This window comes from Papaver somniferum, chromosome 5 (assembly GCF_003573695.1).
Source record: "Papaver somniferum cultivar HN1 chromosome 5, ASM357369v1, whole genome shotgun sequence".
In the NCBI taxonomy this organism is placed as follows: Eukaryota; Viridiplantae; Streptophyta; class Magnoliopsida; order Ranunculales; family Papaveraceae; genus Papaver; species Papaver somniferum.
The window spans coordinates 135,288,278-135,304,430 of record NC_039362.1 but is presented as its reverse complement, the minus strand read 5'-3'; the positions used below and the strand labels follow the sequence as shown (position 1 = coordinate 135,304,430).

At 36.8% G+C, this 16,153-nt stretch overlaps 3 protein-coding genes across 4 annotated transcripts; all 3 read left to right on the top strand.

Moving 5' to 3' along the window:
* The first annotated feature begins 1,667 nt into the window (after nt 1–1,667).
* Nucleotides 1,668–5,024, top strand: LOC113279646 (nucleoporin nup124-like). The gene is made up of 9 exons (XM_026528321.1): nt 1,668–1,769; nt 1,873–1,885; nt 2,003–2,066; nt 2,311–2,449; nt 2,550–2,719; nt 2,831–2,858; nt 2,948–3,031; nt 3,927–4,275; nt 4,357–5,024. The coding sequence occupies exons 1-9, from the start codon at nt 1,668–1,670 to the stop codon at nt 5,022–5,024; spliced, it is 1,617 nt and encodes a 538-aa protein (XP_026384106.1).
* A 2,051-nt stretch (nt 5,025–7,075) lies between these two features.
* LOC113282815 (methyl-CpG-binding domain-containing protein 11-like) lies at nt 7,076–10,498 on the top strand. 2 transcript variants are annotated; one of them, XM_026531917.1, is made up of 4 exons: nt 7,076–7,243; nt 7,425–7,537; nt 9,105–9,773; nt 9,813–10,498. In XM_026531917.1, the coding sequence occupies exons 2-4, from the start codon at nt 7,436–7,438 to the stop codon at nt 10,194–10,196; spliced, it is 1,155 nt and encodes a 384-aa protein (XP_026387702.1). In that variant the 5' UTR covers nt 7,076–7,243; nt 7,425–7,435; the 3' UTR covers nt 10,197–10,498. The 2 variants fall into 2 exon arrangements, with proteins under 2 accessions (XP_026387702.1, XP_026387701.1); XM_026531916.1 differs by having other exon boundaries at nt 9,105–10,498.
* Nucleotides 10,499–11,041: 543 nt separating this feature from the next.
* On the top strand, nt 11,042–12,542 carry LOC113282814 (glucan endo-1,3-beta-glucosidase 14-like). Its single transcript, XM_026531915.1, has 2 exons — nt 11,042–11,152; nt 11,264–12,542. Exons 1-2 carry the CDS (start codon nt 11,089–11,091, stop codon nt 12,334–12,336), a joined length of 1,137 nt encoding a protein of 378 aa, XP_026387700.1. The 5' UTR covers nt 11,042–11,088; the 3' UTR covers nt 12,337–12,542.
* Nucleotides 12,543–16,153: the final 3,611 nt, after the last annotated feature.

Here is a 16,153-nt window from a genome sequence, read left to right as displayed (position 1 = left end):
TATCTTCATCACTTTCACTCTCATCACTTTCTTCTGCAACACCTTTCTTGCAACAAATTTCTTCTTCAACACCTTTCTCACCACCTTCTTGTTCAGTAGGTGTATCAGAATCAGATTCTTCATGTGTTGGTTGCTCCGCTGGAGGTGGTGGGTCATTGATGCTGATCCCTTTGGCTTTACTCCCCGTGCCCCTTCGGTGGGAAGCATTCAAATTTTGACCGCCTATTCGACGAGGTTCCAAAGGCTTAGGAGTAGCAAGGTCATGTTTCTTCTTATATTTCTTTTCGTCTTGCTTTTGTTGGTTGTCCTTGTTTGTCCTGTAGAATACGGAGTTAAGAGACAAACAACAATGGAATCGAATGCATTTTTTCTAAGTCAAGGTACATAATCGGTTTACTTGATATAAATATAAAATCCGATTCCTAACATAATAAAATTCACAATCGGATTTTGTTAAGTGCTAATGTAAACCGATTCCAGAAATCGGTTTACTCGATATACATATAAAGTCCGATTCTAAACTACACAATTGGTTTTTGTGAAGACATATGTAATCCGATTCCAACAAAATAAAGATCCAGGAATATTGGCTATAACAATCGGGCTATTTATACATTAACGATCCCCGATTCCTTTTCACATGCTGAACAATCGATTTATAAGTTGAAGAACATAATCCGTTTCTAACAACCATCGGTTTACTTCAACATTAACGTAACCCGATTCTGTGAACACTTAAATTTTTTGATTTCAAAATTCTCGATTCTAACCTAATGCATGTTACTAAAATCTACTTTAGAGGATTGGGTTGATAGAAAAGTACCTGATTCGACGCATTTCTTCCTCTTGTGCGATACGAGAGGCTTCGGATTGCTCTTGCACTTCCTTCGTTCTATATCGAATCGCTTCAACAAGTCCGGAATTGTCCGCACTAGAATGATTCCTGTTAGTAGCATACTTAGTTCTTGGTTTCGACATTTTATAGAAGAAAGAAAACAAATAATCGTTTTTGAATCGTCGATCATCGACGATTTTGGTTTCAAAAAAATAAAAAAAGAGGGAATATAGGAGATGAAGAATCGGTTTTTAGGTTAGAAATGAAAACTGATTTTTGTTAGTTAGGTTTATTAAGGATTGACGGGGATAATTTAGTAATAGTAATATTTTTATGAGGGTAATTTTGGTAGTTTACATAAATATTAAACACTATTTATCATTGTGTATTAGGTGGATGAAATAATCTATATGCCCCATTTAAGTGGCATAGACCCAATTTAGCCATGATATTTTAATGTCAGCGACCACTGAAGAACGAGAAATATTTTCTTTTCTCTTTTTGAGTAATAATTTTTTTGATGCTTAAAAAATTCCTTATTGTTTACCTCTTTCTTCTCAACTGACCACTGAAGAACTGGAAAACACAGGTAGAAAACCAAGAAGAATTAAAGGTTTGAACTTTGAACCTTAATACACCTCTCTTCTTCTTTTACTTACTACCGTCGTCTCAGTCTCTTTCTTACTCATTTACTGAAAAAATTATGGGGTTTCTTCTTAGAGCTCTTCTTCTAATTTTGCTAATTATAAGTAAAGAGAATAAGAGGGGTTTCTTCTAATTTTGCTAAAAAGTTCGATTTTTTTTGTTTGTTTGTTTGAAAGGATTTATAAGTATGTCTACTACTACTAGTGAAGTGGATAAAGAAGGTGTTAAGAGTAGTCAAGATGAAGTTGTTTTTACGGAGCTTCCCGCACCTCCTGGTTGGAACAAAAAGGTATTTTTTGGTTCTGAATTGTTAGGTTTCTTTACTAATTGTTAAGAGCTAATGAGTTTAATTTCTTGTTCTTGGGTGAAGTGTGTTTGTTTTGTACTTTTAGTATGAAAATTACGGTTAATTGAGTTAATTTCATGCGTTGGGGTTTTTGGAAATCAAATGTTTTAGATTTATGTATGGTCTTTTTATGTAAATTGTCATGATTAATGATCCAAGTGCTGGAAACAAATTAGGTAGCTCATCCGACGGCAGTAGCTTCTCTGACATTGAGAAGAAGCTGAAAGAAACTTTATTCAGGCAAGGGTTGTGAATTCTCTTATCCCAATTTCTATTATATGGTGTTTTCTCATCATCGTCTGAGTGGTATGGTGTTTTTATAGATTATTCTTTTGTCACTATGAAATTTGAAAGTGCATTGGAAATCTCTTCAACAGGATATTTTTTTGCATAGTTAATACGTAATTACATTGTACTATCTAACAAGAAGATTACATCAATGCAAACATGAATATGATCGTTTGACAAAGTTATTGCATTCAAGATCTTCTCATGTCGATGAACGGTCACTGGAAACTTCAAATACTGCTATCAAGAAAGAGGCTACTGATGAGGTGCTGCCCCAGGAAAACCTGCATGAAGAAAAAAGAGCAACTAGCCCAGTCCCTCGTCCCCAATCATCTGTAAGTAAATTGGTCTTCAGAATGATTAGATTCCATGGGGCAATATTTTGCGTTTCATTGAATGCCAAACAAAATATTTAATCCGCTATCCAATTTCTAGATACGGGATCAGGTTGGTGCGTCACCAATAGATATTGCAAAAGCTTACATGGGAGGCCTCACATCAGAATCAGGACTTGATTCTCAAAGTGTACTTCTAAGAGATGAAAGAACTCCTATAACTGATAGGTTTTCGTCAAGATTATCCATACCATCACCGCTACCCAAGCTGTCAGTGTGCTGGCCTGGAGCCATGGTGTAGGATCAACGGGCTTATCAAACACCACAAACACAAACTCGCATAATTGGTCTCCATAATTTGGCGCGAACTCCTTATTCCAGGCCTACTCATTCAAGATCAACTTCTAAGGTACCTATTGGTTTAGTATTTATTCCTACAAGGCGTACTTTTGGTATCCTGGATGACAATTTTCTTTGAATTCTATGTTTGATAATCAGTTGCTAAGTGGTGGGGACAGATGTATTAACACTATGCCGAATCAGTGGAAGCAGTCTCATACTCCAAATTTTGGTTTTAGTCAGGTGAATCTCATACTAACAATACATAAATAAGAATGTTTATATTTTATAACTACGCCTTGGAGCATGCATTATTTCTTACCTATATGCCGTTCTTCATCTTATTCTTTTTGAGATTGTAGTTAGACTAGATTACTGTTGCAGCAGTGAAGGCCGACCAAAAACTCAACTACTAAACTCAGAAATTATTTTTTACTGATAATATTTCGAAATGCCTTTTCTCGTACTCAATTCCCTCTCCAGTCTCCAGTTTATCAATAGAATCACTTTTTCTGATCCACCCCATAAAACCATAAAAAAAATAAAATAAAATAAGTCAATACGATTAAAAAAAAAAAGAAGGTTTGAACTTTTTCTGATCCACCCCATCTCCAGTATTTTGATTTGTAATCGATTCCGATTGGTTTAATGGAGTTCTCAAAAAACATTGAACTGCAAATTTGTTCGTTTGAATGTTGTTGATTGAAATTGTTAAAAAATTTCTTTTAATTATCTCCAATCATAACCCAATTTGGTGCTTGAAAGTTTCAATTTTATATTCTCTGCACATTTGTTGTGACTGACATCAATGAGTTTTTTTCATCACATAGGGACTCCCTTTGGTCGTCCAACTAGTTGTACCTTCCAAAGCGTTGTTTTGGGGTAGATAATGTGTAGAATAGGATGGCATCTCATGAAGGTGATGTATTTAAATGGGAAGTCCATCTTTTTGTTACAATATATAGTGAAGATAGAATTAAAGCTGGTTAATGTAGGAAGTTTGAACATGAATGCCTGAAATACTTTGCTAGCTTGTTGACCTGAAGCTCCAATATTCACATTCATCTCATAAAAGAGTTAATTTCTCCTTGCTTAACTCTGATTTCATCTGATATATTTGTTTTGGTATCGTTGATAGGTGGCCAAGAAAACAAGTTCTCCAGATAAAGGCTTTGGATCACTAGGACCCATTCATAGGGCACGTCGTAATTCTGTTGAAACGACTCCTTACCGAGGAACTAGTCTTAATAGGTTTGAAAGTTCAGGTGCTTCCATGGGTATCTTGTGCATCAATAATCAGAATCATGAAATAGGACCATCAACTGATGCTGATGTAGATTTCCAGATGGCGAACAATAAACCACCAAGCAGTGTTGGCATTTCACCTGTTCATCCTCAGTCTTCAGATGTGGCTAGAAGAATATTGGAGTACCTTGATAGAGCTATCCCAACTCCCCAAAAGAAAGTTAACGAGTTAAAGATGGCCAGTTCTTGGAGGAAACCCTAGTCTTCTTCTGACACTGGCATTCTGAATGGGCTGACATACGAACAACCACATGTTGTTGAAGGCTCTGATGCACAAAAAAGTCCCGTCACATTGCAACACTCTTCTAAAGGCAAAGAGGTGGAAAATAGCTCTCCGTTTGAAGCTCAGCCTGTGCAGGAAAAAGTTGATGTAGCTACTACCAATGAAGCAAAGGCAAACACGTCAGCTACTAACTCAAGTTCTAGCACAAATGGTTTTGGTTTTGGTAGTAATATTGGTGTTAAAGCAGCAACACCATCAGTGGGTTTGTTTAAACCGGATGCTCATAGGAAACCTCCCACACCACACACTTCTGGAAGAGACAAGCCTGCATTAAGCTCCATTTCAATTACCAAGCGTGATTCTAAACGTTTCGATAATGGTTCTGGTTTTACCTTTCCTGTGTCTGCTTCGTCATCTGGTAATATCTCTGAACCTCCTACTCCTTCGATCCTGTCATTTCCATCAGCCAGTGGTCTGCCTCGGCCACAAGAAAACACAAGTGTTCCTTCAGACAAAGCAACAACAAATGCTGTAGGTGCACCTTCATACAGTTTTCGTTCTCAAAAGACTGAAGATACAATTGTTTTCTCATTTCCGTCTACAAGCTCTGCTAGTCCTAGTGGTGACAGTACTCCAACTTTTAAATTTGGATCAGATAAGGACAGATTATCTTTTAGGTCCTTTGGTGAAAACACCAAATGTCATTAGTCGAGCAACTGGTAAAGGTGCTCATCTGTAATTTCTTGAATCCTTTAGAAACTTATTTTTTAGACACCACCATGAGAAGCTAGAAAGCTAGATCTGGTACTACGTTTAAACTTTGTTCGACTCGATCATATATTTCATAAAGTTGCCGAACTTGTAGATCTTTTAGTTTTCAGGGGATTATATAGTTTTTCTATCAAGGTTATTATTCTTTTTCAACTGTTCTTATTCTTCCATTCGTTAATCACATACAGTCTTTGTCCCAATATTGGAATTCCAGCTCCAGCAGTTGATGACTGCTAATTCACTGTCACAAAGAAGTGAGACAGACAGGCTGATTCAACCTATATTTCTCTCCTCTTTTTACATTGTCGGACTGCTTCTGTTTCAGGAAAAGTGATACTTGTGTCTTTTTTATTTTTATTTAAGAATAAACCAAATTAAAAAAAGTAAATGTATAACCAATGTCTGTTTCTTCTTTCTGGAATCTGGATTTAGCCAGTACCCCAAAAATGTGCAATGTGCATCACATGAGCCACCGGAAGACACAAAAAGAAAAAGCTACACATGTGAAGTATACAAGAGTGGTAAAAAATGAAAAAAAATAAAAAATCTACCACAAATTGACTTAGAAAACCTGGCTTGATTCGAGTATACTCAGATTAATTGGGTTATGCCCAATTTTAAGGGGACCTAGTGTCCTTACTAAGGGGAGGTTAAAAAAGGGGTGATTTTACTTTAATATTCTTGAACTAATTAAATCTTAAACATAAATCCATTTCTTAATTTCATTAACCCTAAAATCAAAAAACTAAACAACTCTTAATCTTCTCTTTTTCTCCTTCATCTGCATCTTCCATCAACCAAAGCCATATAAAAATCTTCAACTTTGATTTTCCAAAAAAATTGTTGACTCTATCGGCGAAAAGAAGACTATAAATGATGTTTAAACTCAAATCCATCATTGTGTTGTGTGATTTGATTGTTATATTAGGTTAAAAATCGAAAATTGTGATTTCTGTGTTTTCAGTCGGCAAGGTCGTAACGTGCATATCTTGCCGAATTTTCATAACAGTCATGGTGACTGTAAATTTTTTCAACAGCCGGCAGGGTATTTTTTGAAGATCTTGCCGACTAACAAATTTATTCAACAGCCGACAGGGTATTTTTGAAGATCTTGCCGACTACTAAATTTTTTAACAGCCGACAGGGTATTTTTTGAAGACCTTGCCGACTAATACATTTTTCTTAACAGCCGGCAGGGTATTTTCAACAGCCACCAGGGTATTTTTTGAAGACCTTGCCGACTAATACATTTTTCTCAACAGCCGGCAGGGTATTTTCAACAGCCGGCAGGGTATTTTTTGATGACCTTGCCGGCTAATAAAATTTTTTTGTCGTCTCCTATGTGTCAAAAAAAAGTCGGCATGATCTTCATTCGTTGACCTTGCCGACTTTTCATACTTTCAGAACTGAAAGTGTTGATTTTTTATCTAATTTTGAGTATTATTTCATACAACAGCTTTGCAATCCCCTCTTTAGAAGTGTTTGGGTAGTGTGCTTTCATTTCCGTTTCAAAAGATTTTTTCATCAAAAAACTTCCGAAAGTTCAATCAAAAATTTCATTACTCAAATTCATAATTTGAAAAGTTTTAATCTACTCAATTAATTAACCTAATCAGATTTTTAGTGTTAATTAAATAAGGATATATTATTAACCATTTAGAAAATATATGGTTAAGGGGTATTCTGTTTTACTTCAAAATGACCCAAATTTTGTCTCATTCGGTATTACCCTAATTAATCCGGTATACCCAATCAAGCCAGGCTTAGAGAACAGGAAAAGCGCCAAGAAAAAGTACCATTTGGGTTTGGGTTTTGGATTTTCAGAATATATACCCATCGGTCCATCCTAGAAAGAAGACAAAAAGCACTGTAACGTTATCCATAACTAACCGTTACCGTACCCACACTACTTTAACGTGTCAAGCAGTTAGATGCCTCTTGCTGCCACACAAAACCCTCACAGTAACAGAAGATAGAGACAGGGGAAAGAGAGATATCATATCATATATTGATGTCAGCGAAAGAAAAGACTTTCCCTTGGAGTATTTATTTTTTTGATGCTTAAAAAATTCCTCACTGTTTACCTCTTTCTTCTCAACTCACCACTGAAGAACTAGAAGAAGAAGAACTAACTAGAAAACCAAGGAGAATCAAAGGTTTGAACTTTGAACCAAAATCTTCCTCTTTTTTTTACTTACTTATCCTCTTCTCTGTCTCTTTCTTACTCATTTACTGAAAAAAATTGTGGGGTTTCTTCTAATTTTTCTAGTTAGAAGTGAAAAAGAGGGTTTCTTCTAATTTTGCTAAAAAGTTTGAATGTTCTTGTTTGTTTGAAAGGGTTTTTGAGTATGGCTACTACTACTAGTAAAGTGGAGAAAGAAGGTGGTAAGAGTAGTCAAGATGAAGTTGTTTCTATTGAGCTTCCTGCACCTCCTGGTTGGAACAAAAAGGTACTTTCTTTTTCCTATTTTGGGTGTTTTTTCTTTTTTAAGAAGTAGTGAGTTTAATTTCTTGTTTGTTTTGGTCTAGTGTGTGTTTGTTTTGTGCATTTTAGTATGAAAATTTGGGTTAAAGTGAGTTAATTTCATGTGTTAGGGTTTGTGGAAATCAAATGTCTCTTCTTTTTTATCAGGGGTTTTAAGTTCATGTATGGTCTTTTTTGGGAAATCCTGTTGTTTTTAAAGGATTTCTTTTCCTGATTTTCTGTACCTTTTATTGTTGAATTTTATTTCTAGGGTTTGTTGCTAACAAAGGGGAAATCATATGATTTGGTGTTTTTGGTCTTGAAATATGTTTTTCTAACATTAGCTTAACACGTGTAAAGATAGCTTCAGTTTTTCTAAATTTGCTTCCTAAATGAGTTATGGGTATACTTGGCTGTGTTTTTTTTGTCTTGGTATATTGTTTTGTTAGGAAATTGATTATATTAATGGGCATCTGTTTTGTCATTTACTTTCGGCAGTTTATCCGCGCGTGTGTGTATGTCGTTTTCATTCTACTTCGCTTAGTATGTGATTACAAGTTTCTTTTGCTCCACATCACTTGAAGCTAGTTAAGTTGGTCTGTATGGGCAGTTGGAGTGAAATTTTGTATGTGTATGTATGAGAGTTTAAGACGATTTGATGAGAATATAAAGTTTGATATCTGTGTGGTGTTACTTTTTTTCCCTAGTTGCTCAGCTGCTATGTGCTGCTTTTATTTTGTTTATTCATAGGATAAGCGGTTGTAATGTGCTCAACATCTATCCTTTTTAACTTGAAGATGCGATATGCTCACGCTGTTATGATCTCTTTATCATTCTTCATGTCAAGAGGATTAGAGCGATGCTTTATTATATCCGTGTCACCAAGTTGGTTTTCCATGATTCTTGAGTCTGGACTATTTGCTTTTGTTGAGAGTCGTTTTGGGGGGGATGAAAATTTATTTGGGCTAATGATTGAAGTTTTGGAGTACATAGCGATATTACTAGATGACAACGTTGTTTCCAACCTCTAAAAAAACATATTTCAAAGAGAGTTGTAGTCAAATGAATAAGTTGGTTTACTAGCTTGCAACCTTCAAACCTAGTTTCGTAAGTCATTATTTTGGAATAAATAACGTGAAATTATGACCAATGTTTTGTAACATATGTGACGTTAACGTCGGTGTAATCATCTTATATTTGCCATTCAGTTCTTTTGTTTCCAACTTACCTTTGAAGGACCCTTCCATATTTGTGGGAGGCAAGGATATGCTGGGTTATGAAGTATGAAGGGCTGTATTATGATGTGACTATAAGTGCACCACCATTTGTAGATTGAAAGGAATGCTTTTTCTAGGTAGATAAGCTTAAAATATTGACTGTAGAGCACCATTTGTCATTCTATGCTGACATGCCATTTTAGTTTCTTTCGACTTATCATACATATCTGAATTATAATTAGGTTTGCCCCTAACCAGTTTATGTGTACTCTAAAGTAGGTGAAGGACCAAAACTGTGTTGTAGTTTAACTCATTGCATCCACTGTGCTTCTCTAGTTTGTGCAGTTCATTGTGAAGAAAAGAGGAGGAACACCTAAAAAGAACGAAATCGTATTCACTGCTCCATCCGGCGAGGAGTTTCACACCAGAAAACAACTGGAGCAATTCCTCAAGTCACACCCTGGTGGCCCTGCGTTATCAGAGTTTGATTGGGGAACAGGTGAAACTCCAAGGAGATCCGTGAGGATCAGTCAGAAGGTGAAGGCTATATCACCTCCTGAAATTGAGACGCCTACAAGGAAACGGAGTAAGAAATTGTCAAGTGGTAGGAAGGATAATAAAGAAGCAGAAGTTGTTCAGAAAGACGATGAAGGGGACAAAGACGTTGTCATGCAAGACAAAGAAGTAACCGAGGAAGATAAACCAGGAACAGAGAAAGAGGAAGCTGCTGAAGGAGTAGAGAAAGAGAAGGCTGTCGAAGGAAATGACAGTGAGAATAACATTGAAGCAGAAGTGCCAAAGGACATGAAAATTGAAGATATAGCTAAAGAAATCATGAAGGATGATACAGGAACTGTTCCTCCTGCAACTGTAGATGTTGAAGGAGATAAAAGTGTTGACGTACCAGAAACTCAAGGCGCGAAAGATGTCGAGGCAGCGCCTGCAGAAGTTTCAGGAGAGAAAGATGGTGAGGTAACACCTGCTGAAGTTCAGGCAGAGAAAAAGGTTGATGTACCCATGGTTGAAGTTCAGGCAGAGACAAAGGTTGATGTACCCATGGTTGAAGTTCAGGCCGAGAAAAAGGTTGATGTACCCATTGTTGCAAAAAGTGATGCGGACAAGGATTTTGACGTACAAAAAGATGCAGGTATGAATATTGATGATAAGAAAGATAAGGAAGCTGCTGTTGTTGAGGAGACTCCAGGCAGCAAAGAAATCGGAAAAGAGGAGGCACACCTACCAAAAGCAAATAAAGAGGGTGAAAATCACGAAGAAGTTAAAAAAGAAGATGGTGCTGTTTCCTCTGGAGTAGAGAGCGAAAAGATCAATGGCACTGGAGGTCAATCTGTCGGGGAGGTCAAAGACAAACAAGCTTCACATGGTAATCAAATGGGTCGAGTTGATGCGCCTCCACCCCCCCTGCTGTGAGCTGTTGAATCTAGTCCCATCTCTCCTAATCCCTGATAAGAGTCCTTTTCATATAACTGTAGTCTAAAATTGATGTTTGATCTGATTGTTCATGGCGCGATATTTCTATGATCTACCCCAGTACACTCATGGATTAGGCCCTTTTTTGTTGTTGCTGCATTGCACCAGACTCGGATTTTAAATTTGTAGTTATGCATGTAAGTTAAGTGAAAATTGCTGTATGTGTCCAGTTACTGCTGTTATTAAACTATGGATTCATGTCAAGACCTTTTTCACATAATTGTTTAGTGTATTTTGTTCCATTTCGCTTCGCACTTGTTACGTGCTTCCCCATCCATAGGAAATATTTTATGGGAATGCAGGAAAATGAATCTGATTAGAAACATATGCATTCTGGAGATGCTTCTTGATCCAAGTTAGGTGGTTCTAAACTTGATCCGAAAGGTATGATTCCCCAGAAAGCGAAGAATGAACCGTACAATCCATAGAAGGTGCTCAGCAAAAACCTTTCTTCAATCAATCCATTTGCATGTTTAAGTTTGTGATTAACATGGTAAAACTCTTCCAAGTACATTCCTGGTTCCAGTTTACCCAAGAAAAGTACATATTAATTATTTCATTATGGAAAAAAAAACTTAATCTAAGTACTAAAAAGGTGTCTACTTTGAGAAGAAAAAGAAGCAGGGTATTGATTCCAAGAGGAGTCTCGCACTCTTTTTAACCATAGAGAAGTCGTCTATCGGAAGAAAATGTGGTTAATCAAAATGGCATTTCGCCAAATGAAGCATTCTACAAGACTTGAATTTTATCTATTCCTTTTCTTCAATACCAGAGATTCCATTTCTGTTTCCTACAAATTATATGTCCATTTCCTCTCAATCCAATCAAATCAATGGCTCATTTTTCTCGTCAATTCGTCCTTTGCTTCCTGCTCTTCATCCTCCTAGCATATACAGGTATATATGTTCCACATTCTGTCAGACACCATTGTGGATTCTTTGTAATCTTTATTTCTGCTTGCTTAGTTACTTACATTTGAGTTTTGTGTCTGTTGTGTAACTTGATAGCTCAAGCGTTCACCGGGACGTACGGGGTAAACTACGGGAGGCTCGCTGACAATATCCCGAAGCCGGAGAGTGTAGTGACGCTTTTAAAAGCAGCAAAGATAAAGAACGTCCGAATCTATGATGCAGAACCAACTGTCCTCAAAGCTTTCAGTAATTCTGGAATTGAAATATCGGTTTGTATCCCGAACGAAATACTGGCAGACATGAGCGTCTATGAGGATAAAGCCATGGCTTGGGTGAAAGATAACGTTCAACCATATCTTCCTGACACACATATTCGAGGGATATCTGTAGGTAATGAGATACTGGGTCGTGGCGACGCAGCAACCTCGGAAGTTCTTCTAGGTGCAGTCAAGAACGTTTACAGTGCTCTTGACCGGCTCGATCTAACTAACTTGATCAAGGTATCTACTCCACATTCAGAGGGTGTATTCGCAAACTCTTATCCTCCATCGTCGTGTGTATTCAAGGAGGATGTTATGCAGTACATGAAACCACTCCTGCAGTTCTTTTCACAAATTGATTCTCCTTTTTACATCAATGCCTACCCATTTTTGGCTTACATTAGTGATCCTCAACATATCCATCTCAACTACGCTCTATTTGAGAAAAATCCGGGGATTGTGGATCCAAAGAATAGTCTCCATTACGATAACATGTTTGAGGCGCAGGTTGATGCAGCTTACGCTGCTCTAGCTGCTGCAGGATTTGAGAACATGGAGGTTATTGTGTCAGAAACTGGCTGGGCGTCACAGGGAGATCCAAATGAAATCGGGGCGTCACTTAAAAACGCTAAAACATATAACAAGAATCTTCGTAAACGGCTCTTGAAAAATAAAGGAACCCCATTGAGACCAAAGATACCTGTGAAGGCTTACGTTTTTGCGTTATTCAATGAGAACTCAAAGCCAGGGCCAACGTCTGAGAGGAATTTCGGACTGTTTAAAGCTGATGGGAGTATAGCATATGACATTGGCTTCACTGGATTGAAGCCTTCATCTGCATCTCGTTCGTGCTCCATGGTGCTTGCATTATGTGTTTCAATGCTACTTCTTGTTCTAACAACCTTATAGTATCAAGAGAATTGAAGCTCGACAATCCTTTAAAATCGACATTATTTGATGCCTAAGTGGCTCCGGGATATACTAACATTTGGTTACTGATTTTCTTTTTCTTTTCATACTTGTATATTTCATTCCTCATCTCCCATTCCTTTACCAGTTCTTGTAATTTGGTGATGACATAACAAATAATAATTGGGCAAATTTGTATTTTGGTATCTGGACTTTAGTAAAATTGCTATAGATGATGATCAATCAAAAACAACTAAACTCAGAACGTTTCATTAATTACAAAGAGTAAAGTTGTTATGGTCATCTTTATATACCCGTACAACTGACTTAAACCGCCTGTCAACAGTCTGTCACACATACATGAAACATGTGCGACTTACAGAAATATTTGTGTGCAATAATTCTTATCCTCTGCTGCACACTTCCTTATCTTGCACTGCTTTGTAATCACTGCACTCTGCTCTGTCTTTACCCCCCCAAGCTGATGGGTATAAGAGTGACCATAAGCTTGGATCGAAGCATTAAAAATCTAGGACTGTGTAAACTTTTAGTAAAAATGTCAGCTAACTGATCAAGACTGTGAACGTAAAACATATCCTAAGCTTTAGACCGAACAAGTTCCCTGAAAAAGTGATAGTCCAAATGGACATGTTTCATCTTAGAATGCATCACTGGACTGGAAGCAAGAGAAATGGAACTAATATTATCACATACCATCTCAGCTGCACTGTGTGCTAAAGTTCTGTATTCAACCTCAGTACTGGATCTAGCCACAGTTGTTTGTTTCTTTGAAGACCAAAAAATAATATTTGAACTCAAAGATATACAGTAGCCTCCAGTGGATCTCTTGTCATCAATACTTCCTGCCCAATCTGCATCAGAGAATCCACCAAGAAAAGAGTTTCCTTTCGAAAAATGTAAGCCAAAATCTAGAGTACCTTTAAGATATCTTAAGAGTCTCTTAGCTACCAGAAGATGTTCAGTTCTAGGATGCTGCATGAACTAGTAAACTAAATTAACTGAAAAAGAGATATCTGGCGTAGTCCAAGTAAGATATTGTAGTGCCCTACTAAGGATCTGTACTCAGTTGAATTATCCAAAATTTCTCCTGTTGTATTACTCAGCTTAGTTGATACTTTAATGGGGGTGGAACAAGGTTTTGCACCCTCCATATGATGTTTCTGAAGATCAACTGCACTTCTCTTAACTTCAAGACCAAGAAAGAAATGTAACATGTAAGTCTTTGATAGGAAAATGCAGTTGAAGCTGAGTAATGAAAAACTGAAGAAATGTTGATGAATAACCAGTTAATAAAATGTTATCCACATAGACAAGAGCCATTGTTATTTGATCACCATCTTTATGCACAAAAAGAGAAGTATATGAAGCTGAGTTGAAAAAATGCAGAGATTTTAAATCATTACTTAACTTGTCATACCATGCCCTTGGGGCTTGCTTAAGTCCATAAATGGCTTTATGCAACAAGCACACATGATCTGGTTTTCCAGGATCTATAAAACCAGGTGGTTGAGACTATAAGCCTCTTTCTGCAAATCACCATGTAAGAAAGCATTACTGACATCAAGTTGATGTATTTTCCAATCAAACTGTACTGTCATTGAGAGTATTATTCTGATAGTTGGAGGCTTAGCTACATGACTAAATGTTTCTTCATAATCAAGTCCAGGTTGCTGATAATAACCCTTAGCTACCAGTCTTGCTTTATGTCTATCAATACTTCCATTTTGCATTATACTTAATCCTGAACACCCACTTGCAACCTATTAGGTTTTGAGCAACATCAGGTGGAACAAGAGACCAAGTACCAGCCTGCATGAGTGCACTATATTCTGCAACTGAAGATACTATTCATACTTTATTCTTATTAGTAGCTGCAATACTCTTAGGAAAAACAGACATAAAGGCAAGTGGAAGTGGATGCTTTGTAGCAGAATATGACTTTGGTGTATAAATCACATTTTTGCCTCTAGTAGTCATGTCATAATCATTCTTTGTGATGAGAGGTGAAGTATGAGAGGAGGAATTGTCTTTTAACTGAGTCAGATATAGTATAGTTTATCCACATTTGGATAGTAGAATCTTGTTCAAGAAAATCAGTGTAATTTGGATTCTCAATTCCATTAGGTTAATTCCTTTGTGAGGTGAATTGAGGAGGACATGGATAAGATCCATCCAAAAATTTCATCAGTTTTTATCGTTGGATCACTGGATTCATGAGACTTCACCAGGTGAAATAATTGTCTTCTTTGAGTTTGAGGGTGACAAAATTATTTATGTGATTCAAGGAAACTCGAGAAAAAGAAGAAGTTGTTGGATTTTCCATCGACATCTGAGATGGAAAGTCTTGAATCATAAAAAAAAATCAAGAACAAGATAGAAACTCAGAAATTTGAGAAAGAAATGTTCACAATATATGTTTTGTTGTGAATCAAGAAGATCATAAAACAATATAAAAGTTGAAAACGAAATAGATATGAGATTTCGAAGGAGAAGAGATGATGATAAATTCTTGAAAAACCAGATCACCAAGAACACCAGTGTTGAATAATGATCAAAGATCCAAAGAAGAAGAAACAGATTTGATAATCTAAATATGAAAATCAACAGAGACCGAAAGGTAGAGATGAAGAACAAAAAACCCTAACCTAACATGTCTGATACCATAATAACATTGGTACAGATGATGATCAATCAAAAACAACTAAACTCAGAACATTTCATTACTGTTAGAGCATAGCTCGATTGACCTCGCATGCCTTGCTATCTCAAGCATGTTTGACAATGTTAGTGATTAAAATTATAAGTCTTGATTTCTAGCCTTCATAGCTAAGTCTCGGACTAGGATAGAAAAGTGTAGTTGAGCTCAAGGACTTCATGTCGATTCATCATACAACGACGAAGATCTACTCAAGGAACCGTGGAACTTCATCAACAAAAAGATATGTGGAGACTTGAACTTATCTATCACTCAAAAGTCTATCTCTTCTATCTCCTACATCTTATGAGACAAAAGTCGTATGCTATATAGACTGGATCATACACATTTGATATTTCGAGTCGAGTATATCTCGCCTATCTATATCTCGAAATCATGTGTTGGTAAAGCGTTTCGCTTTGATCAAGTTTATCTTCACCTAGTGACGAAAGTCATGAAAAGTTTCAATTACTTTGAGAATTGCTCTGACGGCAAACGGTCTGTGAATAAGCGCTATATAACGTCCTCTGAGAATGTCTCAATGATTGGAATGAGAGTTTAAATTACATAACCATGTATTCTTTAATCCGAAGTTTTCGAACTTTGTTGATTGAGAGAAACCAGAGGAATTGGCTTTCCCAAGTCCGCGAACTCAGTCCGCGAACTGACAGAAGTTCTTGTACCGAGAATTTCTGCTGGGAATTTCCGAAAACTCGTTTGCGTGTAAGTCCGCGAACCTAGTCCGCGAACTGGCGAAAGTCTCTTTGCCGAGATTTTCTGCTGAGTTTGGAAAACTCCACCGGTTGTCTTAAGTCCGGGAACTTGTTTGTGAGCTTAAGAGGTTATGATCTAAAGATGTGCTCTGAACATGAAACTTAAATTACTAAGGAATGCTTTATGCAAACCGTGGCTATAAAGTTAATGAGCCGATTCAATCGAATAGAATCATCTTTGTTTCAATTGTGTCTTGTGTAGTTACATAAGATCTCATAGCAATTGAAAAACTCTTTAACTAGTTCATTTGAGTTAATTGAACTAGTTATGGTGAAGAAGAACAAGGTTAATATGAAATGCTCATATGGTTAACCTTTTGGGTTACTA